Source organism: Erithacus rubecula, assembly GCF_903797595.1.
Source record: "Erithacus rubecula genome assembly, chromosome: 9".
NCBI lineage: Eukaryota > Metazoa > Chordata > Aves > Passeriformes > Muscicapidae > Erithacus > Erithacus rubecula.
In genome coordinates this window covers 14,618,624-14,646,614 of record NC_136660.1, presented here as the reverse complement: position 1 = coordinate 14,646,614, position 27,991 = coordinate 14,618,624, and the positions used below count along the sequence as shown (strand labels likewise).

General features: G+C 40.0%; 1 protein-coding gene and 1 long non-coding RNA gene across 2 annotated transcripts in view; one reads left to right on the top strand and one right to left on the bottom strand.

Moving 5' to 3' along the window:
- Positions 1-14,260: 14,260 nt before the first annotated feature.
- Positions 14,261-18,753, bottom strand: LOC306805457. The gene is made up of 2 exons (XR_013775215.1): positions 18,697-18,753; positions 14,261-15,783 (listed from the first exon to the last, which is right to left on the bottom strand). It is a non-coding gene; the product is annotated as an uncharacterized lncRNA (long non-coding RNA).
- A 4,267-nt stretch (positions 18,754-23,020) lies between these two features.
- The window catches only part of VCL (vinculin), a 58,251-nt gene continuing 53,280 nt past the window's right edge, over positions 23,021-27,991 (top strand). The window contains 1 exon segment of the mRNA XM_079313189.1: positions 23,021-23,517. Coding sequence (XP_079169315.1) covers positions 23,350-23,517 — 168 coding nt within the window. The 5' untranslated portion in view covers positions 23,021-23,349.

The window sequence follows — 27,991 nt, the reverse complement described above, 5'->3', positions numbered from 1 at the left end:
TGAAACAAAATAAGAATTGAAAATTGAAAAAAAAACTAATCATAAACAGAGAGGTAATTTTTGAGAAGTTTAGACACAGCGCTTGAAGTAGCTTGGTTCAGGGAACTCACTTCCATGCAGAGTGATAGTACAGAAATGATGATCACAGACTGCCCAGGGCTGGAAGGAAGACTGCGGTGCCAAAGTCTGCTGAACTTCTTAAGAGCCTGTGGCACAAAACTTTCTTCTGCCCATCTCAAACCCTGCTAATATGAAGCACTGACTATTCTGAAGGCAGGCACAATATTCCATTTCATTGCTATTGTCCTGTATTCCAGTCTCTAGTTATGTAATCTTGAAAATCATTAAATAATTTCTCCTTTTTTGAAAGGACATTCTGCTAGTCCATGTTCAGTCCATGTTTTATTGGTGGAGAATTTTTAAAGCAAGACATCAGATAACCTGACTACATGCTTCATGTCTTTTCTTAGAAAATATGATTTTAATATATGCCAGCAATATTCTTTAGTTATTAAGCACATCTATACCTGAATAAAAAATACTATTGTATGCTGTCTGATGTTGCAAAAATCTTTGCTTTAAAAAATTTCTCTGAAGTTATCATTATAATCTTAAATACAGGAAGAGCCTTGAAACGCTTTTTTAAGTCCTGAAAACAGAATATTGAAAGTGTCTGGACAAAGATGTAACCCTATTAATCCTAAAAAGACAAGGATTTTAAAAGACTGAATAGCTCAAAGGATTAGCAATGAAAGACAGACACTTTCACATATAAACTTATCTGAGTTCATCCAAATACAACAGTTACTGAGGTCATCAAATTAAAAGAAGATTTGGTGGTTCACTGGAAGCAAGTCTGTGGCTCTCAGCCCAGTTTCTAAAGAAAAGATACTCATTAAAAACATGCCTCTATTTGGCATTCTGGCAAAGTGCGTCTTTCAGAAAAGACCAAGAAATGAAAATACACAGAACAGTTCTCTTACAACAAGAAATATTAGTGGCCTAGCTAGAAGCATGTGGGGGGCACAACCTCCCTTTTTTCAATTGTGGATATGCAATGCAATCCATAATCCAATAAAGCAGATTTTTACAGTATTACTAATGCAGAATTTTCTAAAAACTTGTAATGTATTCAGTAAGTGGTGAGTTCATGTGATTCACCACTGAATTCTTCACTTCTAAACCTAAACTCTGTTTACACCACAATGGGACTTATCACTTACACTGTTGCCGTGGGCTTTCTTTTCTACAGTCCTTCCACACAGAGCTGGACTGAGCAAAGCTGGACTCCTTTCTCTCAGGAGCACTCTGGGAAGGCATTATGAAGGCATTTTACTGGACACTGCTATCCCACACTCCCAGGGGACACTGGTGGGCCTCAAGTACTTCAGCAGACAGTGCTGTCAAAGGCACCAAAGTCACTGTGATGAGTCTTGTCCAGAGCTGCCAAGCCAGGGACAGAATGCAGGTCACTGCCCATCCACGTGGGATGAGGCAGGGGGAATTCCACAAGTGATCAAATCTCTTCTTCCTCAGCTAAGCAGCCATCAGACAAGACTTTTGCACTCAGTTACCAGATCAAATTTCTTCATAAAGATCCTCAGTTCCATGGGCATGCATTTCTTCAAGTGTTAAAAAACAAAGCTAGACACTGGGGAAAAAAAAGCAACATTTTCTGAGAAGCTACAAATTAATAATCTTTCCTCAAGCAAAAAATGAATGGAGAAAAATACATTTTTTCTTAGATGATTTTTTATGTGAAAGCATATGAAATCCTAGACATGTTTACATGGCTGTAAACTTACTGTGATCTCATCTCATAAAGATAAGCTGCATTTTAATGGAAAATACTTTTTTTCACTGTTTTTTATCAAAGCACCAATGGACTTAGTATTGGGCAGTCTCTATTCCTAACCTAGTTCTCTGGCTAAGTGATCAGATTAATTCTGTGCCTAGAAATCAAATCATGTCCTCATGTAGGTGTTATGAATGTACAAATGATACACATTATCAGATGGTTTGCCTCTTCTGCTTTAAAAACGGGGAGGGACATGGCACTCCAGAGCCTTCCAGCTATAAATGCTTTCTGTATATCATTGCATAGTACACTTGCACTCACCAAACTCAGGCTGGTGGTAAAAATAACCCTCTCTTGAAGAGCAGACATGAAGTTATCTACTAGTGCTTCCACCTGTTAACATTTTTCAGAGAGAGGCCCTGTCTGGAAATAACTTTGTATTTCATGATGAACTCTATGTGCTTTACTGAACAGAACCAAGATGTGAGTCACTGCTCTGAGCTGTGTAAATGCTAAACCTGCTTCAGGCATGGAGGCTCAGATTTGTCTGAAAATAGACAGACATCAGAAGTGGGGCAGAAAAGAGACAACATAAATCTGGACCCTGGATTTTTATTTTACCTGAAAGAAATGTTAGTGTTCTCAGGATAATCTCAAGAAATATGTCACTATAAGGAAAACATCACAGAGTAGGAGCAACAGGCTCTGCGTTCTAGAAGATAAGAAAATTTCAGGTCTCTATTTAAGCCATGCTTCTCCTTCCTGCTGGTCACTGGATTATATTGGTGAGCACTGGGACAGTCACTTTTGCTGATGACTCTTTTAAAGTGAAATGAAATAAAACATTTTAAATTTGCATGGAGTATATATTTATTTATTTATATATATATATAACGTTCTCAAATTTCTTCAGCATTATGTCATGAGATTATAGAATTCATTGAGTCAAACATATCTGAATTTAAACATTATTTGGCTACTGAGGTCATAAAATCATGGCATTTATGTATCAGAAAAAAATACTAACAACAGTAATTATGTTTAATGCAGAGATTGCCATTACCACTGAGAGCTTAGACAAAGCAATTGCAATATTTTGGATAACTGTGCACACTTGTATTAATTCTGCAAGAATAAAAAAAAAATGTGCAGTACAGATAAAGATGACATGGTGAGGTTTTGCTCCTGCCCTGATAATACTGCAGGTAAGTTAAATGTATGCATACAGAAAAAGAGCCACAGCAGTATATAACCATCTATTTATGAGATCTGCTATGAAAATGTTTTGGGTTTGATATAAAAGATTCCTTATCAAGGAAGATACAGTAGGGCTGAGGAGTGGGAAGAAAGATTAATTTACCTTAGGAACATGGCAGCTTAAGAAAATACCCTAGCAGTGTACAGCTGCAACCATCAAGAAAATCACTAGAGAGAGCATAGTTTAGCTGTATCTAATTCAGTGAGGAAGCCAGAGAACTGGGGGAGGGCAGTTTTGACTGTTGTAATTCAGCACTGCACCACGGCACAGTGGAGACTGCACCAATCCACAGGCTTAACCATGCTCCTCATATCCACACTGCCCCTACAGTCACTGGCAGTATGACCTCCCCAGCTCTCCCTCAGCCTGATGCCCAGCAGGGGTGTAGCACACCCCTCACTCACACAGGGTCTCTACAAGCTCTCAGAACTGTATCAGACCCACTCAGGGGATGTGTGGTGCAGAGTCTTGTGAATTAGAGTCAGTTCCTGAGTGGTCTTCAAGGGCCCTGGTCTCTGTACCAACCAAGAAATACTTTTCTAGGAATTTTAACAGATACTCCATTTTCCCACCTTCCATTATCTCCCCCAAAATAACAAATAACCCACAACCATTGTGACACACAGCAGATGTAACTGATAGACAGCTATTCACTTTCCCATATGAGAGACACTAGAGCTCCAACCTATAATATTCTGGCAAAGGTACTGGCAGCAAGGCAGCATTGCTTTCCAAAGGGAACTACAGGCTATTCTGTCTCTCCTATTTGATGGGTATTCCTGACCCTGAACTAGTCTTTTACATTGCAGGGGAAAAATACAGCAACTAAAACGTAAAAAATAACTCAGTTCTGATATATACACTTTTTCACAGGGGCAGAGCATACCAGCATAACAGCAAATCCTCGTGAAATTTTTGCAATAGATTAGTCTGAAATAAAAACATCATATTTCCGTCAAAAGGAAAGGAAAAAGCCAAAATTTTAGCATCTCTAGCAACTATTGTCTCAAGGCTTTTCTCAGTGACAGGATAGATAATTAGTGCATTGGCCAGTTACACAGCCAGTAACAAACAAGTGAAATAGGGCAAGGAAAAGAAATACTTCTCCATGTAGCTGTCACATAGAAGAATGTTCTTCTTGTATGACTTATATTGACAGTATAACTGAAACCAAGGTCTTTCCAAATAAACAATGCAAAAAGCCTGACTCAAGGAACCCAGAATCTGCATTTGGTTTCCCACAGAAAAACAGTATATTTATACTTCCGGTCTGCATGTCTTATTTTAGATCACAGAAAGTATTTTCACAGATCACTTAGTGGAATGAAAAGCTACAAGATCCTAAATCTCTTTTTTTCACTAAAGCAAAAATCATCTGATGGTAAAAACCTTATGGGTTTAGTTGCTGTTAAACTGGATTTGATTTGTTTTTTTAGCAATCTTCAACTTTATAATTTTTTAATCCTTCTCCTTTTTGTGTATGACAGCAAGTGAAATACAGAAACACAGACAGAAATACATAACATTTCTGACAACTATATTAAGTTGTTATCACAGTTGGTGCTGACAAGAAGAAAGATTGTAGTAAGCATGCACTGCCCTTGCAAGAAATCTGGAGGAAGTATTTCCTGAGTTGTCCACACATGTTACTAGAATCAATGGTTGTTCAAAAGACTGTAGTAATCTATGGATTCTGTACAATAACTCAGTGTCCCACAAAATTTAAAATCCAACAGCCTCCTAATTGTTGATGCTCTATTTCAGACAGCTTCAAGACAAAGCCTGGTTAAGTTTGTGTTTGAATCCACTACAGCCACTGTCCCAAGCAAAATATCTCTGGTTCTTTCTATACTAGGAGTTTCATTACTTCTGAAAGTGACAGCTAAACCTCAAGCACATCTGCTTGGATTTTTTGTGCAAATGTGTGTGTGTGTGTGTGTGTGTGTGTGTGTGTGTGTGTGTGTGTGTGTGTGTGTGTATTTTGGAGGGGGTGGGGAGGGTAGGGGGTGTTGGTTGGTTGGTTTGGTTTAAGGACTATTCCTAACCAGACCTATGGACACTGGTGAGAAAAGCTGGAATCTTCTGCTTCTGTTCCTATAGTACCTGCACATCACAGGCACATCATCTGGGAATGTGCTCTTTATCATGATTGAATACCAAGGCTGCAAATACACAATCTCTACAAGAGTTCTCACCTTGCATGTTTTCTAATCTGAGCTCTTAACTTGAGTTCTTTACTGCAAGGAATTAATGAACAGGAAGAAAACCTTTCTTGGTTTTCACTCTCCAATCAAAATATGTGTAAGTAGCTGTCAAAAATAGCATTTTATTTACAAGCAGATAAGATTTGAGATAGATACCAATGTGCAAACGCAGAGCATTCCAAAGCCACTTCATAATTCCTTCTGAGATTTGAACTGCACTATAAAACAGTCCTTTAAAAAGTATGAACTCTCTTCAACCAGCAAATGGCCTGACACTTCAAAGAAATATTTCCAAAAACCATCATAAAGATGATTGATATATACCATACAAGTTTAGCTATTTAGCCATCACACAGGTGAAGCTAAAGATGGAGAAGGTAATACAGCTTACCTGACAGTATTTGTTAAAGGAAGCACTGTAGGACCTTGAAGGCCTCAATGGAAACCAGAAACTTCTGCAGAAGTAGAGTTCATATTTATGAACTCTAGCATTCTGCACTGAAAAGCTCATTTCCCAAGATGCAATAAGGTATGTTTTAGGAGTCACCATCTGTGAGATTATTAAGTCTCAGAAGGCTCCAGAGTACCAGTAACTTCCTTTGCAATAGATTTATAGACATTATCCACAATACAAGAATGCTTGACATGAAATAGAAGAAAATTCTGAATCCCTTTCTAGGCTGGTGCTGGCCATGGATAAAGATAAGCCCAATGCAAAGTAATACATTAATGAACTACCACATTTAATGGGGATAACAGAAAGTAAATCAGATCCTAAAAAGTAATGTAGTGTTGTAATTAACAGCGGAGTTTTAATTAAGGGCTGGAACTTGAACTACTGTCTGGGATTTTAGAATTAGAGTGCCCCATTTCTGAGCTTTTGTCCCCAAATGAGCTACAGGAATTAGGCATACTTATTTTAGAGTTTTTATGACATTAAATAATTAGAAAACTCAAGAACTAGTGTTCAATTAGTAGTAATACAAAAGCTAAGACAAACTGAAATTGTAGACAGAAAAACTGAATGTTATATTATATGCGATTAGAAAATTACCTAAACTGATGTAATGAAAGCAGATTTTTTTCATCAAATAATAAGCAGTCAAAATTGTGCCTCTCCAAAGAAAAGCCTGACAACAACACTCCAGCCATCAAACAAAAAAACACTACTGAGTGTCTGAAGATAATGCAGTCACAGGGGAATTCCTTTTAAGCATATCTGGCTGACCCAGGAGTCTGTGGGTGTGAAGAGTTGTCTGCATTAGTATTCAGTTTTAATGCCTCTTTTGCACCACCATTGTCAGGCCCAGGAGAAAGCTACAGCCTAAGCAATACAGATGTGGGTGATGAATTTGTTTCAGACTGTGAGCTATTAACAAGTAGATTAGTCAGTCGGTTGGGTGAGAGGGATAATACACAGGGTGTGAAGGGAGCCTGTCACTGAGTCTCCAGAAAGAGCTATGAACTGTATTTCTGAACACATTAAAGGTGATCTGTTTTTAAAGGGGATTTTAAACTAGCTTTTAGACACGTGAATTATTTTTACTTATATTTAAAGGTCTTTACTTCACAGAAATATTTTGAACTGAGAATTCTTGTCTCAGTCACAATGAATTGCACACCCTGGAATGTTGCTCTTCAAAAACTTGACCTTGTCACAGCTCACATTGTTGCAACACTGCAGATTATTGGAAATCTAGGGCATTGTTTGGTCTGTAAACCACACAGCTCCTGAAGAAGAAACAAAGATAAAAAATAGTGTGAGCAGAGATGACTCCAGGATCGAGAAAAGCACCAGTCTGCGCTCTCTCTTACAGAACTGGAAGTTGTACTGTTTCCTTGCCTCTGTGTCTTCAGGCCTAATTCCAAACAAAAATTCCTATTAGGGATTTAAACATATTTAAGGGGATATGATCACCTTTCAGTAGAATGCTAATAGGAGTTTTGTAACAGTAATAGACTGTTGTTACCAAAAAGCATGTTGGAATGTCACAGACTATATAAATTCTGTCCAAGAGTCATATGTGAGCTGCTTGTCATCTCCCAGAGTGTCTGAAAGCTTTGCAGACCCTGAGAGATATTTTGTAAGATGTTAAAGCTCACCAACAGCACTCATGACTGAATGGTGATACCCCAACTTCTATCCACAGTTGTAAAGCCTCCCATACATTACTTACTCCTTTATGGCTCTTCACAAAGGAACCTCGGGCTCACCAGGCTCTGTGCAGTTTTCTAGCCAGCACAGACTGTGCACTGTGTTAACACAGCACTATTTATTGTGGTCAGACACAGCTGACCTTACCTATTGCTGAGCTACTCCCTGTAATTTCTACAGAAGAAGAAATTTATCTGGTTCAAGAAGCTGAATTTAGTTTTAACCAGACTAAGTTACAAGTGTTTATGTACACAGTCCAAGGGCAGCTCCTGCTCTGCTTCACAGCTCCCTTTGCAATATCCAGGAGCACCTCTGGACTGTCAAGGGTGTTTAAGTCTAGACTGAATGTGTTTGGGAATAATGTGCACATATCTAAAAATAAAATTCTGTTGCACTAGTCCTGGTAATGCTAAAAGAGAGACATAGTCTCCAGATTTTTTTCCTCAACACAGAAGTTATTTGAAGTTCAGAGGTAAATTCCTTGCTCTATTACAGAATGCGTGCATTCTATTACTTAATTCAGTGACATGAGGATTTCAGTAAAGATATTTCCTTGGGTGCTTAGGACTTGGACAAAATTTTGCAAAGTTGCACTAAGTACTTAGAAAATCTGGATCATCTGCATAATGGCTTATGCAGAAATTATGCAAGAATGAGGTATAAACTCTTTTTTTTTTTTTTTTGGTCTTGTTCGTATATAAAAGTAGTAGCTTTTATTAAATACTCATCCACATGTTCAAGTGTTCATATAAACATTTGAGAGATATGCAGAAGTCTTACAACAGTATAATCTACACAGAGAAAATAAATCACCTCCATGTAAGAAAGCTTTACCTATGCCAAATATTTCAAGAATGGAAGCTCAGAGAAAAAGACACTGCCAACACATAAGTAGTAGTATCACATCATCTCTAGCTGAAATCTAACACCTATAGATATGAATTTGAGAGAATGGATTCTCAGCCATGCATATTACTGGAGCTGGGAATCCACTGGAGAGGTCAAAAGAATTAGCCTAGAATACCCAGAGCTGGCAGAATAGAACTAACAGTGTTGAACACCTTGGGGTGTTGCAACTCAGGTGCTTATTCACAGATGTATCCAAGACCATTGGACAAAAATCTATAATAGGATTTGACTGTGAAACTAATTTTCAGACCACTTCTTGACACTTCTGAGTCTGATATGTAATCACTCCATTCATGTCAAATTAAGTGAAATAAAAGCACATAGAGACAGTGTTCTCAAACACTTAAAAAAGAGGCAGTACAGACTAAGCCTAAAAATATGACTCAGCAATTTCAGGCACTACTGAAGAAGGAAAATTGTTTATTTTGAAAAAGTCTCAGTTCCTTTTTTTCTAAAATAAGACTTATCCCATGCCAACCTCAGAAGACACTACTACATATTAGCTAATATCTAAACCATCCTTTGAAAAATACAGTGATGAATGAACTTGCAAAGCACACAAATAGATATAAGCAATACCATTTCTTGCAGAGAAAACAGGTAATCCACAACCATGGAGATCAATCCACCAGCAGATAATTTGATATTCTTACTGCTAAACAATACCTCTAGTTTTTTAATAACTGTAAATTTTGGCAGCAAAAAGATAGGAGTATTTACTATTCATTATCTCAAATCATTATGTTCTATCTGTATTTCTTGCAGATTACAATGGGGGTGTTTGAGATGATCAGTTTTGTAAATCCAAATACTTAAGAATGTCATTTTGCCAGTATGTGAATAATGCAGCCTGTGAAATCCCACCCTAATGGGATTTTCATATGTAGGGGAATGAATGTATCTAAATTCTGACCCAGCACTATTTTATGTCCAAAAGGAGTTTGATTTGTATCAGGTTACAACAAAAGTAACAGGAAGAGTTCACTGCCACATTATTGAGGTGAAAAGAACACCCACAGTCTCCTACCATGGGTGGGAATTCCTAAGTGGGGTTTCTTAAACCTTCCTCTGAAAGTGTCAGGACTGGCCACAGTCTGATTGAACTTGGAGGGGTTAGCAGTCTGAGCAATGACAACAGCTCCCTTCCTGTGGAAAGCCTGTGTAAGTATTTGTGCTCCTTGGAAAATGTACAGAGGAAGTACTTTCTATTTCTTATCTCAAATGAAGGCATCTTTCTCTGCTTTTGAAATACTAAAAAGTCTGAACTCGGTGTGTCTGTAGGATGCCAGCTGGGAAAGACAAAAGAGAACAGCCTGGAGATTTTCATGGTGCATTCCATACACATGGAAACATTTGCAGTAGCACTAGCAGTAGCACCAAATTACCTCTTCCCACCCTAGAAGTCATCTTCTGGCCATGGCATCTGCGAGACAATACATTTCTAAGGTGTCAGCTGCCATCTATTTGATTTTGCAGGCCAAGGGGGCAGTGACATCTTATTTCCCATGTATTGACTTGCTTGAAATTCAGTCTACAGAGATCAGAAAGTTAGAGTAGAAAGAAACAGTAAAGTAGAAAGAAACAAAACTCGTTTGATTTTGGAAGAAGTGGAAGAGTCACACACTGGATAAGGAGCAAAGAAGCACATTTCTCCATTCTGCAGTTTTTATCAGCTACATGGTTAATTCCCTGGGATGCTCCTGCAGTGTCTGTCAAATGTCTCAAAGTAAGCCATAACTTAAGAGTATTTAACAGTTTATAGCAGGCTCAAAGCTCATTGGAGGCAATTATCACCACTTCGAATATAACTCAGTTTATGCTTGCATGCATTTCTAAGTAGTTTCGTTATCAGTAAAAAAACCAAATTTTTTTATCATGATGACTACTCCTCTCCTTAGGTATCTATTTTGGTCTCAGCTTGGGCCAGAGTTGAGTCTTTCCTAAATTACTCTTTCCAAATGAATGTCATCATTATCGTTGCCTTCTTTTCCTTTTTTTCTTTTTTTTTTTTTTTCCCACCTTTTATTTGCTTTTATTTTTTTCTTGTCTTTTTTTTTCTTTTTTTTTTCTTTTTTTCCTAATATATATTAGCAGCTTTTGATGTCATCACAGAATGGAGGAGCCTGGGACACTATGGACAGGTGCTGGGCAAGATTCTTTACATAGCTTTTCTGGGAAAAGGCATCTCAACCTTTGGCCTCCAGCAGCTGTTGCTCTTCTAGTCCTGCATTCACTAAGGATTTCTCTCTCTGCTCCCTGAATGTCCACACTCCCTCTTGTTCTACTCCTGGACCACCCAAGTTCTTGCCTCTTTGCACCTCCTGCAGCTTCAGCCCTGGGCTGCCGACACCCCGAGCAGAATCTAAGCCATACAGATCCAGCCTATTGGGCTGTTTGTGGGTCAGGTGAACTTTGTTTGCTTGTGTGTTGGGCTAGTGGGGATTTTTAGGGGAGTATACACTTTTTTTTAAGATTTATTTGCTTTTTTTAAAATGTTTTCTTAATGCTCTTTTAGTCAGGCAGGTCTGAGTTGCAGCTCCGCTCCTTCCTGTTTTGTGGCTGGAGAGAGCAGAATGGCAGCAGCCAGGACGCAGTGCTTCCACTTCCTCCTTTCCCGTGGTGTAGCCTGCTGCATGGCTCTGTATGATCTGCTGGATTTCAGTGCAAAGGCCATGGTCCCCCACTCACACAGCACCTCTGTTCAGCCACCTGCATCCACCAGAGGCTTTGTGAAAAAAGGACATGTCTCTCATGACTACACAATCAGCATATTTGCTTTGGATTTTTGCATCTGCAATATTAGTGTTTCTTCAAAATATATATTCATGTTCTTCTTGCACTCACTTTTTTTTTTAAGAATACTAATGACATTTGTTTGCTATTTGGAACAGAACTTAAATTTTCTGACAGCCTAACCAAAAATGCACAAATTCAATGGTCTTGTTGTGTAACCTTGACTATCTGTTATGTAACCCTGATCAATTTCATGGACATGATCTCTTTCATATCTCATGTAATGACATCTGCTCTTTCATTGGTAGGTTTATTTCCTATCATAACATGTGGCATTTGATATTTATATATCCTCTTAGCATTGTACATTGGACATGAAAACAAAGTGTGTTGAAGCCCTTTCTTTATCCAGTTGAAGGGCACTTGCTCTTAGGGTTTGAGCCTCACAAATCCACAAACCATGATTCTCTTTGTACTTCAGCTATTTAACTAACACTCCTGTATTTCGCAATGAGACAGATTAAAAGGAGAACCAGGTTTCAGTGTCCAGTGGTGTCCACTCTGCTTCCCCCAGGATTGTCTCAGCTGCAAGATTTGGAAAGCAGCTGTGCCACAGTGATACACCTTGTAACCATGGAGGACCACAACTAGTCCTCAGAAACTCACAGCTTGTACAGAGCTTTCCTGACAACACCTAGTGCAGCAAATGGCCTTCCCTGCTCCAACTCACATTTGGAAATGCACTTAGTGATATTATTTTAAACTCTTCCTGAAAGTTATAGAAGTACTGGTTTCCTACAGCAGCAGAAGGAAGTTAACATCCCAAGTGGTTTCTGTTGTGGACATGTGAACTGTATGTACTCAGATGTGTGTGTGCATGTGAAATTTCTTAAAATGTGCCTCAGTTTTGAAACATGTTTTTCTTCTCCTTTATCATTAATTTGAAATTAAAATACAGAAAGCATGTTTCTTATGTTCACTTCTTTTTAATGTTTCATGGACAAAATAAAATCTCCTTTCATGAAATCTCTCAGCTACTCAAAGCAGTCCTGTCAGTAGAATGCCTAAATTATGTTCCCAAAATAAATTTTCTCCATCTCAGTCCTGTGTTCAGAATCTGTTTTCTTTACCTCATTTTCAGATCTAATTTTCCCAGAGTCTCTATTGAATTATATTCTCTCTGCCTTTGTTCCCAGTCTCGAGGAGAAACACAAACCTACTTAAAGACACATTGCATTTTTAGCCTATATTAGTTAGAGACATTTTGATTGAAAATAGGCTTGCATTAAGCCATGGGAAGTTGTTTCCAGGCTTCTTTTTTAGGAGAGAAATGCCATAAGCTTACTCCCAACTTACATAAAGGAAATGCAAGGAAAATATTCCACAGAGAGTACCAGTCCAGACTGGGAGTTGAACTGCTGGAAACTAACTGCAGGGAAGGATCTAAGGGGTCACAGTGGACAACAAGCTGTTCATGAGCCAGCAGTGTGCCCTTGTGGACAAGAAAGCCAAGAGTATCATGGGGCACATTGGGAAGAGCATGGACAGCAAGTTGAGGGAGGTGATCTTGCTCCTCTATTCAGTCCTAATGAAGGGCATCTGCAGCACTGTGTCCTGTTCTGGGCTCCCCAGGACACGAGAGAGACATGCAGCACCTGGAGCAGGCCCAGCAGAGAGGGACAAAGAAAAAATTAAGGGACTGGATCATCTCTCTCACAAGGAATGCCTGAAGGAGCTGGGCCTGATCAGCCTCGAGAAGAGACAACTGAGAGGGGATCTCATCCATGTCTGTAAGTATCTGAAGGGAGGGTGTGGAAAGGATGGATTCAGGCTGTGCTCAACGGTGCTGGGAAACAGGAAAAGAAGCAGAAGACATTAATTGATACACAGAAAGTTCCACCTGAACATGAGGAAGAATGGAACAGATTGCCCAGAGAGACTGTGGAGTCTCCCTCACTGGAGATATTCAAGAACTATTTGGATGCAATCCTGTGCAATGTGCTCTATGAAGACCCTGCCTGAGCAGAAAGGTTGAACCAGATTACCTCACATGTGATCTCTTCCCAACCTTCCCCTTTTTGTGATAAGAATCAATCAGTGCATGGGAGTACATGCTTTAATATAGGTATTCATGTACATATATTTAATATATAATATGCATATATTTAATATACGTAGAGTTATTTTCTTAAAGCTCATGTTTTGTGTGGTAAAAGCATGCATGGCATTTAAAAATTTGTTCAGCAAGCATTCCCTGCCACACGACTAGATGCAAGCCCACTTCATGACCTGATCCACAGCTGTGCTTCTCAGATCACTGTGTCCGTGGTTGTCCATAGTGCCAGGATGTGATGACACAGCATGAGTTGTTTTTCCTCACATTATCATTAATTATCAAATGCGAACAGTACTGTGTTTATACAATATATATCTTTGTTGCAACAGAGACAATTCTAGGAGAGGAAAAGCTCAGTCACAGAAAAGAGGATATAAGAGGAACAGCAGATAACAAGTTACTCTAATATCACACATTATTTCTTATTACCCTGACACAAATTTTGGTCCTTCTTTCATGAAAAGAGGTGCTAGAGTAGAACCATTTCACAGGAACGTGAAGATGCCCAGTCAGGCCAAGTGTGTCATTGAGCACAGTATCCTGACTCTGAGGGAGGTCAGAAGTAAATGTCTATGAAAGAGTACAAAAGGGGGAAAGAATAAAATAATTCCCAAAGTATATATGTTCATCTGAAAAATCTAAAGCTGGGGATTTGAACTAGAAATAAATATACCCTGATGGGTATATTTGTGAATGTGTACAAATGGCTTTTGATTTTTTTTTCTATATAAGCTTTTGGAATCAATAACTTTTTTGATGATGATATAGTGAAAATATACCTCTGCTAAAGTTATAAGCACTTAACATTCAGAACCCCCTTTTTTTTTTTTTAAATTTACAGCTATATGTAGCACCTTTTTTTTTTTTTTTCAATTTTTCAACTAAAGTCTGAACAGTTTTAGTATGTACTGGGGAGGAGGAATCTTTTAAATTAATTTTTGGACTCCATGATCATATATAGGAATGGAAGCTAAAAAGCAGAACCAAATCAGGCATTAGGGTTTAAGCCTTTTGAGACATAAAATGTACTGCCAAACAGCAGCCATACCAATATCTTCTTACAGAATAATGTCCAAAATCTCTTCAGTTAGGCAAAACCAATTTTATCTCTTTATATAAGTTGCTACATTTCCTATTTTGGACAGCTCTGGAAGATAAGGATGTCATATAGCAGCACTTCTGCTAAATCTTTCACTGATGGCACAGTAGCAGAATCACTATGACTCAATGTTAATATACAATCCTAATTTGAGAGACTTGTGACTTGAAATTTAGGAGTCCTTTCCAATATAACTTGCACTTTTCATCAACCAGAAAACTATTGATGCTTTTACCTAATGACATATAAATAATACACTCTTACATGGACCACTATATAACCTTAAGGAAACTCAAATTCAATTGCTATTTAGACAGCAGTCAGTTCAAAAAGGTTGAAACACATCAGTTCTCATTTGCTGACAGAACACAGAATATTTCCTTTAAGGAGTTTAAAAAGAAAAACAGAATCTATTGCTCTCACCTTCACCACCTTCACAGAGTCCCAGGACAACAAGTACCCTGTTTCTTTCACAGCCATTCTTGCCTGAGCTGTTCTAGAAAACTCACAGTTCTTTCAAATTCAGTAGGAAAAATAGCCTACAAATTATTTTCCTTCATAAGAAGCCCACGTCCATAAGAGGAAGGCTTTTCTAATGGCATTTCAATTTGTAAGACTTTGGTGTAATTTTCCTTGTTTGTTTCTTAAAGCCAGATTTATCCTCATGCTAACAAAAGGTCTTAAGCCTTGTCTATAATACACATGTCTATATACCCAGTGAACAAGGGTACAGAGAATTCTGTAAACAGTGGTCCTGTTTACTACAAATGTGAACCACATTGCACCCCCCCTACTCTGTCAGTTGCCCTTGCTGCTTTGGCTCTCTACTCTTTTTTGGCCTGTAGGTCACTGCTTTTTTATGTGCCTGGCTGACATGCACATGGTCCTGCTCATAGAAATCAGAACCCTCAAAGATCTGCAACAGCTAAATACAAATGAATCTACCAGCAAACAGAATCTTTGAGCCTTTACATTTTTTGGGCTATATGTATATTAAAAGTGCTTCTCAAGACTTTGAATCAGAATTTGCAGAATGTGAGGTCTAAATATTGGTGAATTTATTTCTATTGAGAGAAAATGTTCTGGCAGAATTTCAACCAGACCTGGCACTGAGCCCCACTAATTTCCTCACAAATGTTTTTCTTATGGGTTTTCCTGATTAAACTGTGATCCTAACAGATTGATATTGGCAGATATTTGGATCTGGAGTAAGTGCACTATTACATACTTTAAAATAGAATTGAAAAAAATAGATGTACTTCTGTTTTTGAGGCCCTAGACAGTTAACATAAACCATGCTTCTTTCTGCAAACACAGTATTTGTATTTCATTCCATCACTTTGGTTAAAACATGACAGCAATTACCTTTCTGAAGAAATTCCAAAAAGCTCATATACTTCCAACTGTTTTGTCCCTTGCTCTGCTGAGGATGTCTTCCCAGGCTACTACAGCTGCTTCTCTTCTCCCATATTTGGAAGTTGGCCTTCAGCATGGAGATCCCTTGTGGGTTTCTGTTTAAATTCCAGAGTCACTGTTGCATATTACCATTTCCTTCAGCTGATGTAAATCAAATACAGTATGAGTGAAAAATGAGTCTAGGCTTGGCTAACTGCTTTGCAAGGGGAACTGTGATGAAGGCAGAAAGTTTGTCTCAGGAGGCAACATTTCACAAGCACAGCATGCTTTGCACAGTGGGACATTGCTGAGGCTATTCCCCTTTTCCAGCAGCAGTTTGCACACACTTTACCATTGAGTTGGCAGTGCTGACACAGTATGCCACAGTGGAAAACTCACATGGAAAATATTGTTGCCTGGCATCAGAGACATTTTTCTATACACAAACAAGGAATTTCATTTCACTACTGGCATTTTAGGGCATTTGCAGTAAACTTAATAGCCCATAACTTTTGTTTCTCATCCTCCAGCACCTTCAAGACAGCAGAACCCAAACAGCTCCTAATTTAAAAAAATGTTAAAACTTTCATGAATCAACTGTTAGTGTGTAAGTACACTGAATACATTATATTGTATTGTATATAATGCCTATAGGAATTATTTTAAAACATTTTAACAGAACTGACAGTTTATAGCTAAGCTCCTTTGGGACAGGATTTATGAAACTCTCATTCCTATCTCTGAATACTGATGTGGCAATGTCACCTGTGGAATGGGGTAAAATGCCACTAACACTTGACACCTACCGGAAAGCAAAACAAAGCACACATCTCTTATGTATGGATAAGAGATGAACAGTTTGATTTTTAATAGCTAGGAATCTAGCTATAGAGGAGACTAAGATAAAAATGATCATGTTTTTGGTATACTGAAGAGATTCTAAACCAAAATTTATATAACATGCCATGAGAAGAGCTTCCAGGCCCAGCAATGTAGCATGAATTTATGTCATTCTGGATTCTTCCCTTTGCAGCAGGATAAAACTCTCACTGCAATCCTAATGGTCTTTAAAATCATGACTGCCAACGTCGAATACACACTGTTCTTTCTGTAATGTCACTGCATTTTATGTGGAATAGAGAAAAAAAACCTCACAAAGCAATCTTACAAAGAGTCCTACTGAATTTGCCCCAAGTACAAGGCCCAATTATATGAAAATAACTGCAAGTTCAGGATCTGGGGGCAGGAAGAAGGAAGTATTTTTGCATTAGGTTAATTATTCTTTACTGTAATTACTTGAAGCTCCTCTGAGACACTTTTAGAAGTGTCTTAGTTTTAGTCAAGATGTATTAATAAACACAACACAGATAAGAAACTCAAAAGTATGTCAAAAAGTATATTCATTCTGTGGATTTATATCTCTACCGTAAATAGAGGGAGTTTATAAAGTGATACAGAAATTAAGTGCTATCTAGCACTTTCTCTTTGAAAATAATTGGGTATTTAGTATTTGCCGATGTCAGTATATTCCTATATTTACTCATATATGGCTACAAATCTTTAGTTTGCACACTAAATCAGATAATTATATAAGCCATAAAGAAACCATGAAAACGTTAAAGATCTCTACAGTTATGCAGTTAAAACCAACCACATACAGGCATTTACAGAAAGAGTTCATTATTACTCCATATAGCACTTCTCAATTTCAGCCAGTGGCTTTTTAAAAAGCATTGGCCAGTCTAAAGACTTTGACTTCGTGGTGAATTTGAACACACATGGATTTACAGAACCCCCAAGACTGCTCATCCTTGCAGTAGGGAAATAAATGACTTACAAGACTCCAAACCAGCAGAACACTTAAAATGTCAGACCAAATTTACACTTCCCAACACACACATGCTTTAATACTTGGGTAAATCAACCCAGCACAAGGCACAACTAGGAAAGGAATTGATACATACAAGCTCCTAATATTAGAAGTTGAGAAAAAAAGTCTGCAGAGGCACTGATGAACATATACCCCTGCCCCCCAAAAATCAAGTATTGCTTAGATCATCTTGGAGGCTGATTTGGACACAGAGGCCCTTGAAATGAAATTGAACATACCTGCATGCAAAAATACTTAATAAAGGACTGATCCTTTCTTGTAAGGCAGATAAAAATATGAGAACTTACTGTAGGGATCTCATCTGAGATATCTGTCCATTTCAGTGCAAAGTAAAACAGGCAAAACTTAAAACTGATCAACAGGAGTAATTTAAAACAGCCTTTTCTTCTAAAGGAAATGCATCAAGACCACACAAGAAGGTAGATGCCACACCTCAGCTGGGAGATGCAGCAGCTCTGGAAACTGCTTGATAACAAGAGCTTTACTGCCCTCTCAAAGCAAGTTCTTGGAAAGGAATCATGGAGCAGAAAAGGGCATTTAAAACCAAATGACAACATCCACGTGAGGTTTAATATTATTATGTTAAACACATTTGACATCTTTGGTTTGTTTGCCTCAATTTCCTTGTGTCTGTGTGTCGAAATGACCATAAATATTAGCCAAAATCCCTATTTGCAAAATTAATGTTTAGATTATTAAAATGGTCACTTACTGCAAGTAAAGCATTTGGATTGTTTACCAGGTAGTCAATTATATTGACAAGCTCTGAGCCAGTTTACAAGTCAAGCTCCTGAAAACCACCTGTTGCTCCATGAAAAACCAAAGTCTACTGTAGGTTAATAGTAATGTTAGCACAAGAGTAGAAAGACTTTTTGTTTGTATTTACTGTGAATAGAATATATAACTTTAACTGCACATAAACTATCATAGTGCTTTGCAGGCACACAATAATGTATTTTCACTTGCAATTTCTTAGAAAAAAGTAGAAAAATGGTTTTTTGAACCTCATTCCTGGTTAGCAATTTCTAGAATAAATACACAAAAGTATGTATTTATTATGCTTACCTTTCTTTTCTACATGTTTCACATTCTTAAAAACATTCCTTGAATTTTTTGTTGCTATTGTTGTACTACTTACTCTGCAATAAACCCCTTCAGAATGCAGAGTAGTTAAAAAAAGAGTTCTGGGTTCAGTGCAGTTGACAGAGTAACTGAGAAGATGAAAAAAATTAACTATATTGGCACTCTTGGTTTCCCAGCAGAACTTCTAGCAAGAAACCCCTTGCAGGAGACAGGGAACTGGTAGCAGCCTTCTCTGCTGACCTAAGCTCCATTATGTCTGCACAGCAACAGAACACAGCTATAGAAGGGCAGCTGGGAAGGATGGAACAAAGTTTGTATCCACGAGCTGGATGACAACTGTGATGTAAATTTTCCAGTTGTAATAGGCTGCTCCCATCTAGCTCAGATAGTGACTGATGATGAGTCAGTGTATAAAAATTCTGAAGTGTTGGTGTCATTGAAGTTCCTAGCCAGCCAGCCAAGATGCAGAACTACACAGAACCTAACCTGGCTTCATGGCAAAAGTCAACTAAATAATGGTAAGGCACATTGACAGGCCATTGTGCAGAAGTTACATTGTCAAACACCTTAGTAAACTTTCTTTCTCCAAGGTTGTCATTTATTAGGCATGAAATTTATTCCTGCTGTGCCACTCACCTACATACCAGAGCTATTAGTATAGTAATACCATTCTACAACAAACTCATGACAAATTTAAAATTTAAGGTGAACATTAAATCTTTTTTGCTTAAAATTCAATCATCCATTGTTTACTCCTTAGATTACCCAAAGTCAATGCTTGAGAAGAGGGAAATGAAGACTGTCTACTGATCAACAGTAGTCTCCAATTCTCCAGAAGTTGATAAGAGAATTATCAGCTTCTGATAATTATTAAATTTCAGAATATTATTAAATTTCAACATATACTTAAATCTTCATAGGATCAAGACATTTATACAATCCAGTTTATGCAATATATGAATATAGCATTTCTGCGAATTTCCTCAGGTAGCTAATCAGTTTTTACTCAGAAAAGTTAGAAGTAGGTGCAATAAAGGAACAAGATTAGAAGATTCCAGAGAAAAGTGATTAATCACACCCAAGTGTATTTGCCTAGAAAGCATAATTCTTCCCTGCTGTTGTACCTAATACCGAAAATAACTACTGTAAAATGAAGGCTAAGGCTTCGAGTTAATCAGACATGTTCACTTCAATAAAGTACTAATACTAGCATTATAATTGCAGACAACTGCAGGTTCACAAAGCACTTTGCAAATAGCGCAGTTCCACTGCTCCCACCACGTGCAGCTGCAGTGCCATGTACCCTGAACATGGGATACAGAACTCTCCAAAAGACACTGTGGCAGAGGCTGCATTGCAGCTATGCTTTTTGTAAGCACACAGTGTCCTCCCTTTTTCCATCTAAGCCTATTGCTTCTGTATTCATGCATCTCACCTCAGCAAAGACAGAATTTCTTTGCTTCGTCAAAACATTTGTGAAAAAAGGAGAATTTATTTGATCATTTGGGTCAGAGAGATATTATGCCACTAAAGACAATGGAGATTTCTGTAAGAAGAAGAGTCTGCTGGCATCAGGTTCTCTGCAGAAATGGGTTTAACTGGACTCACCTGAGTTCACTTCAAAGACATGGAAAGAATGCCTTATAAAGCTCATCCTTTCATTGAAAGTGCATTAACTTATTTGAGATGCTGGGCACCACTATCGTACTAATAATAGATATTACTTCCTAATAAAGCTAACAATTTGAGTGTGTGGAAAGGAAAGGAAATTTTGCAGTCCTTTGTTTGTTTTGTTTGATATACAATATCATATTGGAGAGAAAAGAAATCATACGGTTCCATCCTAGGCTTTATAAACAGAAAATATCACATCTATCATTACTACTAAGACCCAATGAATTAATGATTAATGTAGAACTTGGGGAAACAACATCATGGTATGAAATGGAACTTTTTGAAAAAATTAACTGCCTGAAACTGTTACTCACATGACATCAATGTGACAGCTGTGAACACTGCAAAGGAAAGAGAAAAATCCGTCAATTTAGTACTTTAAAAGGAAAAAAAAACAACAACCAGAAAAGCAGTGTTACCTATATTGCTCTTAATTGCATAGAATTCTGCTGGATGTGGCTTCAAAAATTAGGCAGCCACACAAACAGCATGGAGGAATTTTCAGTGATGGGCACGCAGTACAGTCACATAATGCAAAGAATAAAATTTAAATTTTATATGGGCAAAAATTATACCAATGTAAGTGAAAGAGTGAAACAAACTCAATACCAACACATCCCAAATACAAGTACAGATTTTGGTCCTCTAGGCTGGAAAAGTTTCAGGAGGCTACCAAAAATTTCCATCTGTTCTATATTCTAATTTGCCTGTAGTAACTGTACTTATTTGAGCCACCAGATGAGCCTTTCGTAATGATCAGATAACACTTTTCCCTGAAAGTCATGTGCATAAACGTGCATATTTCAGCCATAAGTCAGTACACACAATCCTAAATCTAAAGCAATTATTTTTAATCAAAGAACTTCGCTTATACCCAAGTTCCACAAATGACTAAATACGTGGGGTTTAAGTTTGCATACTTCATTAAAACAGAATTTAGCAGATTATTAGACATGAACTAAATGCTTTTTGTAATTCTCAGATCCTGCACACTGCTGTTCAGAAGGATTTTTATCTATTCTCATTATTACTCATCCACAGTATGTGAAAGAGGTATTGCTAGGCATGTATATGCTAGAAATAGTACCTGCTATACAGCCAATAGCAAACAATATAAACTACTCTTACAGTGCACAATTCAAGTAACTTAAAACACTCATTACTGCTGAAAGACTGATACTGTAATTATGTTTTGCATGCCAATAGCATAATTTGATTATCTGTTATTGAGCCTACTGGTATACCTCTTTCCAAACCAAGGGGGATTGTACAATGTGGAAGTCAGTACTATGATTTCTACCTTTGGAGATTCAATAAATATACACAGAGAAATACAATTTCCATCACACTAAATGAGAACAGTAAACAAGCAAAAACAAAACCTCCGAGCTAAATGTGTTGCTGAGATTTCTTAGCCTTGCACAAAACCTGTTTTTCATAGCTTCTTAGGCCTACAACTTGTAACTGTCCCTGTAGCTCCAACCATGAGGACGCTGGTACAAGTTACAAAGAGATCCTTGAGCTCACCCCAGCCTTACTGATTTAATTGCTCTTTCTATACGTCTCTGTGTCTGCTGGCAGGAGTGGCTGTGTTCAAACACTGCACAGAAAACACATTGTTTGCTCTGCAACACTTCAGAGTGCAACCTAGTCTGACAGGGACATTGATTTATAGCTTAAAATAGCAGCGCAAGGATAAACCCCTACAACCCAGCAATAACTTTCCAAATGTGAACCTGTGCTGGTTTATCAAAGACAGTAAGAAGTGCAGAGCGTAACTCCTTACTCAAGTTTTACTTTATTTTACCACGAGTTCTGCCAGTGGCACAGGACACCGTGCCCGGGGCTCGCCTGAGGGCGGGCAGCGCTCGTACCCCGAGCTGGGACTGGCAGACACGATCCCAGCATCGGGAAAATGAGATTTATGTTCCTCTCTGACTACGGTCTGTACTCCTTCTCCCGACACCACGCCGCTCACCTAAGTATACCTAAACAAGCTCCCGCAGTTAGCGCCAGCCATAGCGGTAAAAGCCAAGCCGAGGCTCGCTCTCCGCGTTACGTGATGGCCCTCACACCGCCGCCGCCTCAGCATTGTCCCGCCGTGTTCCCTCAGCCCCTGAGGGCAGCGGGACGGCAGGGACAGCCCTCCCCACCTGAAGGGGAGCGCGGGCGGGAAGCGACGCCTGCAGCCTCTCGCCACTTTCCCTCAGCGTGGGCGGAAGCGTGTGGGGCCGCGCCCAGGGCGGGCCGCGCAGGGAGAACGCGCTACCAGCACGAAGCAGCGCGCCCCAAGCAGCGCTCGGGGACAGCGGCTCCGGCCAGGAGCGCCACCTCCCCTCGGCCAGGCCGTCCCAGCGGTGCCCAACCCCACGCGCCCGCCCAGGCGGCCACGCTCCGCCTCAGCCCCAAACAGCGAACTTGCGCCGGCGGCGGGCGTGGCGCAGGAATCCCACGGCCCTCGCCCCCCGCTATCCCGGCACCCCGGCATTAATCGTCTCCTTATATGGACACCAGAATGTCTGACGTAATCTGGGCTCTGGGAAACCAGCGCCCGCGCAACCAAGCTTGGTTGGGAAGGCGGGTGGTGCGGGAAGGGCGGGAGGTGGAGGGGGAAGGAGGCTCTGGAATGTTGATGGACGCGGCGTTGCGCCACTGGGAGCTGCGGCCCCGGCCCGGCCATTGGGAGAAGCGGCCGGGGGCGGGAGCCGCGGGAGGGGCGGGCTGTGGCGGTTGAAAAGCCGCCGCCTGGCTGAGGAGCGGCGCCAGTGCGGGGTGGGCACTGCTAGAGGGTGGTCGGAGGGCAGCGAGTTCGAGTCCCGCCTCCGCGAGCCTGAGCCGGCAGCCGCTTCTCCCTGTGCCACACTCCGCTCCGGGGCGACGGGAGCTCGGAGCGGTCGTTCGGTTTCCTATTCTTGCTCCTTTTCCTCTTTGCGCGGAGGCCGCGGCTTTCTCCGTGGGGCGCCAGCCCGCAGGGACAGAGTTTGCCCGGAGTTTGTGCTGAGTTCGGGCCCCGGCCCCCCTCCCCGCCGCCGCCATGCCCGTCTTCCACACGCGCACCATCGAGAGCATCCTGGAGCCGGTGGCCCAGCAGATCTCCCACCTGGTCATCATGCACGAGGAGGGGGAGGTGGACGGAAAGGCCATCCCGGACCTCACCGCCCCCGTGTCGGCCGTGCAGGCCGCTGTCAGCAACCTGGTGCGGGTGAGTAGCGGCGGCCGGCCCGCCTCCCCCGCGCCTTCTCCTGCGAGCGACTTTGGCCGCCGCGGCCAACTTGGGAGTCCGGCTGTGGCGGACAGGTGTCCCGGCCCCGCCCGCCAGGAGCGGCTGGGCGCGGGCCCCGAAAGGGAAGGGGTTAAGTTGGAGGGCTGGCTGGACCTCTGCGGCTCCCGGCTGGAAACCGCCTTCGACTGTTCCCGCTCCGGCCGGCGAAGGAGCCGGGAGGGCCGTGCTGGGGAGCGGCGAGTTGTCCCACCAGCGAGTTGCTGCCGTCTCGGAGCGGAGAAGCCCTTGCCCACCTGAGGAGCGGCACCACATTAAAGTGCAGTTCGCGTGGTAGTTGCTGCTGTTCATACCCGCCCCGAAACGCTTACAGATGGCTCTGATACGCTCTGTGGCTCTTTGCTGCCTAGGAAACTCCTATTTTAAGTGTATGCTCTATAAAAGGCAAAATACTTACTTGGCGTGAGCCTATCCAAAGAATCCCAAACCCAGCCAATAACAAAGCCCAAACCTCCCAGACATTTGGGTTTCATTTTTAAGTTGGTGAAGGCTGGCCGTTCCTTATCAGTGCAGGAGTTGAGGCGGGACAGACCTGTGGCTTCCAGGCAAAGTCTGGAGCTGTAAATTGCTCTTGTTACGTAGTGTCGAGTATGAGCTACTTTTTGCTTGTGGGAAGCTAAAGGTGACGGAAATTTGGCCTGACTTTCTCGACTTGGTGAAAGCAGTTACGCGTAGCTCATCTCTTGAAGATCTGAGTACTTTCAGTATGGACACTGCAGTATGAGAAGTGCAGGTGACTAATACATTTGAAATGTTTTAGTCGTATTAGCACTTTTATAGTCAACAAAAGAATAACGAGCTGTTGCAAGGCAGAAATATTTTCTTTGATATAGAAAGCACTGTGACATTGCCTACTCTTCTACTGCATTAAGAATTACCTGGTAATACTTACCTTGCACTTTTGTTAAGCTTGTTTCCACATACTGAGTTCATTTTTGAACATCACAAGTTGCTTGCTCATTTTAAATCCTATGAAATTCTGAAGTAATTCCTGGCAAGAAATACCCCTAGACGGTAAACTTTGCCTTCAAATGAACAGCTATGCAAGTTAAAATATTGTGTCACTGTTAACCAGTGTTTTAGTGCTCTGAAATCATGAGGCTTGTGGGCATAAGAAGCTGTCAAGATGACTAATGTACATGATGTGTTTATAACGTTTTGGCCTGTAGTACTTGCTGCTGCTAGAATAACACCGCTTTGAGGTTTTGCAGTTTGCTACGGTGTAGCTAAGTCTCTTGTTCACCATGATTGTTACAGAATATCTAATATATTTGTGCTTCTTGCTGGCTATAGCGGACTTATCTTTTTATGAAGAACAGTTGTTCTGCAGCACTTCATTGATGTAGTAATAGGTAATCATAGTAATTTGGCTGTAAGGATGTGAAGTCTGTGTGTATGAAATACTTTTCCTTGAAAGGAAGATGTTGGAGTAATGCTTTGCCTCTCTGAGCTAACCTTGTAACATTGGGTTGTGTGACTTTTTCCCCACACCACTTTCTATCAAAAGAGACTTGATCTGATAAAGTCTCATTTATTAGAGAAATGCAGAAATGGAATTAGTTTCCTTCTGCAGCTTGCTTATGCTAGCTCTGCTTTCATTTTGGACTGTTTTGGAAGCCTCTGTTTTTCTCTTCTTGCCTGCTAGTTAGATAAATGAAAGATTGTTGAATTATTTTTTTTTTTCCTATTCACAAAGAGCAAACAAAAGTGGTGTAATCTGAGGTGGCAGTTACCAGGAAGATGCCTTGATCTGTTAAAATACACCTTTGTCTACATTAGGAAAAATGCAGAATTAAAGTTATTTCCTGTCTAGAGCTCTGTTTTCAGTGCATCACTCTGAAATGTAAAGGTGATTTACAGCAGTTTCATAGGAGCAGGAGAATTTGTGCAGACAGGTTCTCAAATTACGAGCCTTCTGGTGGCTTCCCAGGTGACAGCAAAGATGGAGTCATCAAGCAAGCAAGAGAGAGATGTAGCTGCTGGCTCGTAGTGTTGCTTGCTGTCTGCCCAGGGTCCTGGTGTACTGTGAGTATCACAAAGTACATAAAGAGAAGTACTGAGGAACAGGGAGTTTTTTAGTGGTAATTTTTTATATACAGCAGCACTACTCTCCATCTGCCCAGCCTATAGTAAGGATTCTGCAGTTTGGAAAATACACTATTTAATTTATTTAACTATCGTGTGTATGTAATTGCTGGTAGCAGTGTTTGATGTTTGAGACCCATTCTTGTGGAAGGCCTGGAAGTACTGTGAGAGGAAATGGGCTAGGAAATTACTCTATGGCTATAAGGAAGGACCTATGTGCAATAACTTGAACATTCCTGAGATACACTATTCAAGGTGAAACAGAAGTTGATAGCTATGAGAGTTTTATATTAGGACTACTAGATTAGTCAAAAGGGGGTCCTTCTCCTAAATATCCTGACTAGAGGCCTCTATAACAGAACTTTAACTTTGGCATGCATTTCTGTATTAATGGTTATATTGTATTTTAAGGTTTGCCTGAAGCCATCTTAAATTACGTGGCTTTTTTAATGTAAAGTTTGCACATTCAAGTAGACCTATCATAGAGATACTTCCTTGTCAGAACTTAATTGTAAAGTAATCCTGAAGAAGAAATAGTCCAAGTCATTGTTGAAGTTAATGAAATAACTAAATCTTCACAAATTAGTCATTCTTGTAGTAAAATACCAAAGAAAGACTTGGCATCTGTTTGCAGTATGCAACAGTTTGCTTCCACTGCATCTTGATTATTCTCTTGGGGAACAGCTTTGCACTATAATTCTCAAATTGTTTTGAAGTATTTTGATGAAATTTCTTAACTGTGGGGTAAGGTTCTTGTTTGTGCAAAAATATAATGTGGAGGTAAGCATCAGAAGCTTTTTTACACAGATCAACTTTGACTGGAGGCAGAATTTGAGGGTGAGACTTCAAATACCACAAGACTATGTACTAAATTTGTCCTTTTGACTGAAAATCTTAATGTTTGTATTGGCTTGTATTTAGAGTGGATGTGTGCCTCTTATGGCAAGGTTGGCACTTAGTATTTCTTTTAGCTAAAAGATGCAACAGTGGAAGCCAACAGAAGTGGTGCTGGAAGTGTATAATAGTCAAGGCTACCTAATAGGTATGGAATAATTTTGAGCTTGCTAAATATCTAATTAGCTCAGAGGAGAGTGGAATGAAGTTTTGAGTTTTGACTAGTCAAACTTCCCCGGGAGAAAATGAACCGTATGGTGATTTTCTAGTTTCAGGCTTTCTTTCCCCTAATTGTTTTTGGAGGTTTTTTTATTTGTTTGTTTTGTTTGTTTTTGGTTTTTTGAAAATTCATCAGGCTTTTAGCCTATTTTAAAGAAAGTGATTTTTATCAAGGATGGCTGATGATGATGCAGAAATGGTAAACCAATCACACAGATTATATATGGTTTTATTTCATGGAGGAGAAAAAAATTGCTACTTTGCAGTAGTGAATTTAAGAGCAATTATGTTCAGACCAATGTTCTATTATTGCCAAACAGAGAAAGCAAATTCTCCTCTGTTTAAGCTCCATACTGCCTTGTGTGGATTCTGGCATCCTGTCAGTACAGGCATAGCCCACTGTGGTCACTTCTCTCTGCTGTTTCAGACAGAGCTGCCTCAGAGCAGTGTTGCTGTTGCTTTGCCAAATACCAACAATACCATGGGTGAAGCTGCTGAGTTTGACAGACTGGATTGTAATTCTCTGCATGAAAATTAAGGTAGTAGAATGGACTTCAGAAGCACAGAATTTAAAATACTGGAGCAGGCTCAGCAGCTCAAGGTGGTGTTGGTTTTTCAGAATCTGGGCTGTTGAACCAGGTTAATGGTCTGAAAGATCTGACCTTCTTTACCTGAGACCAATTGCTTGAGACTTACCCTGCTTTCATGTCCCTCATTTTCATAGAGCTTGGGCCATGTGAGCAAAGTGATACTCCTACGAAATGCTCATAATGGAAGATTTAGGACACTAATGGTAACAAATGCAGTGACTGAGATCCTTCAGAATAGAGATCTGCTCTGAAAAAACAGTGCTTGTCTATTTGGTGATGCATCTTCTGCCTTTCCATCCTCTGTGCTGTCCTTTTATATGTGAGTCGGTTTCACAAGTGTCTATATGCATCCAGTTTCTATTATATTATTTTTTATGGGGAAAAAAATTGCTTTCCTCTCTATTAAATTGCTGATGACCTTATTTCTCAATAATATGTTATTGTTGAATGCTGTGATATGACTTTATTTATCTACTGATGTTTGGAGGCTTATGAAACACTACTGGCACCTTTTTGTATCTCAGTCACTGTGAGTAGCTAGGTCAGGCCTGACTAGGTCAGGCTAATCATCAGGAAAGGTCTGTTAGACTATAAATCTACTGTTTCAT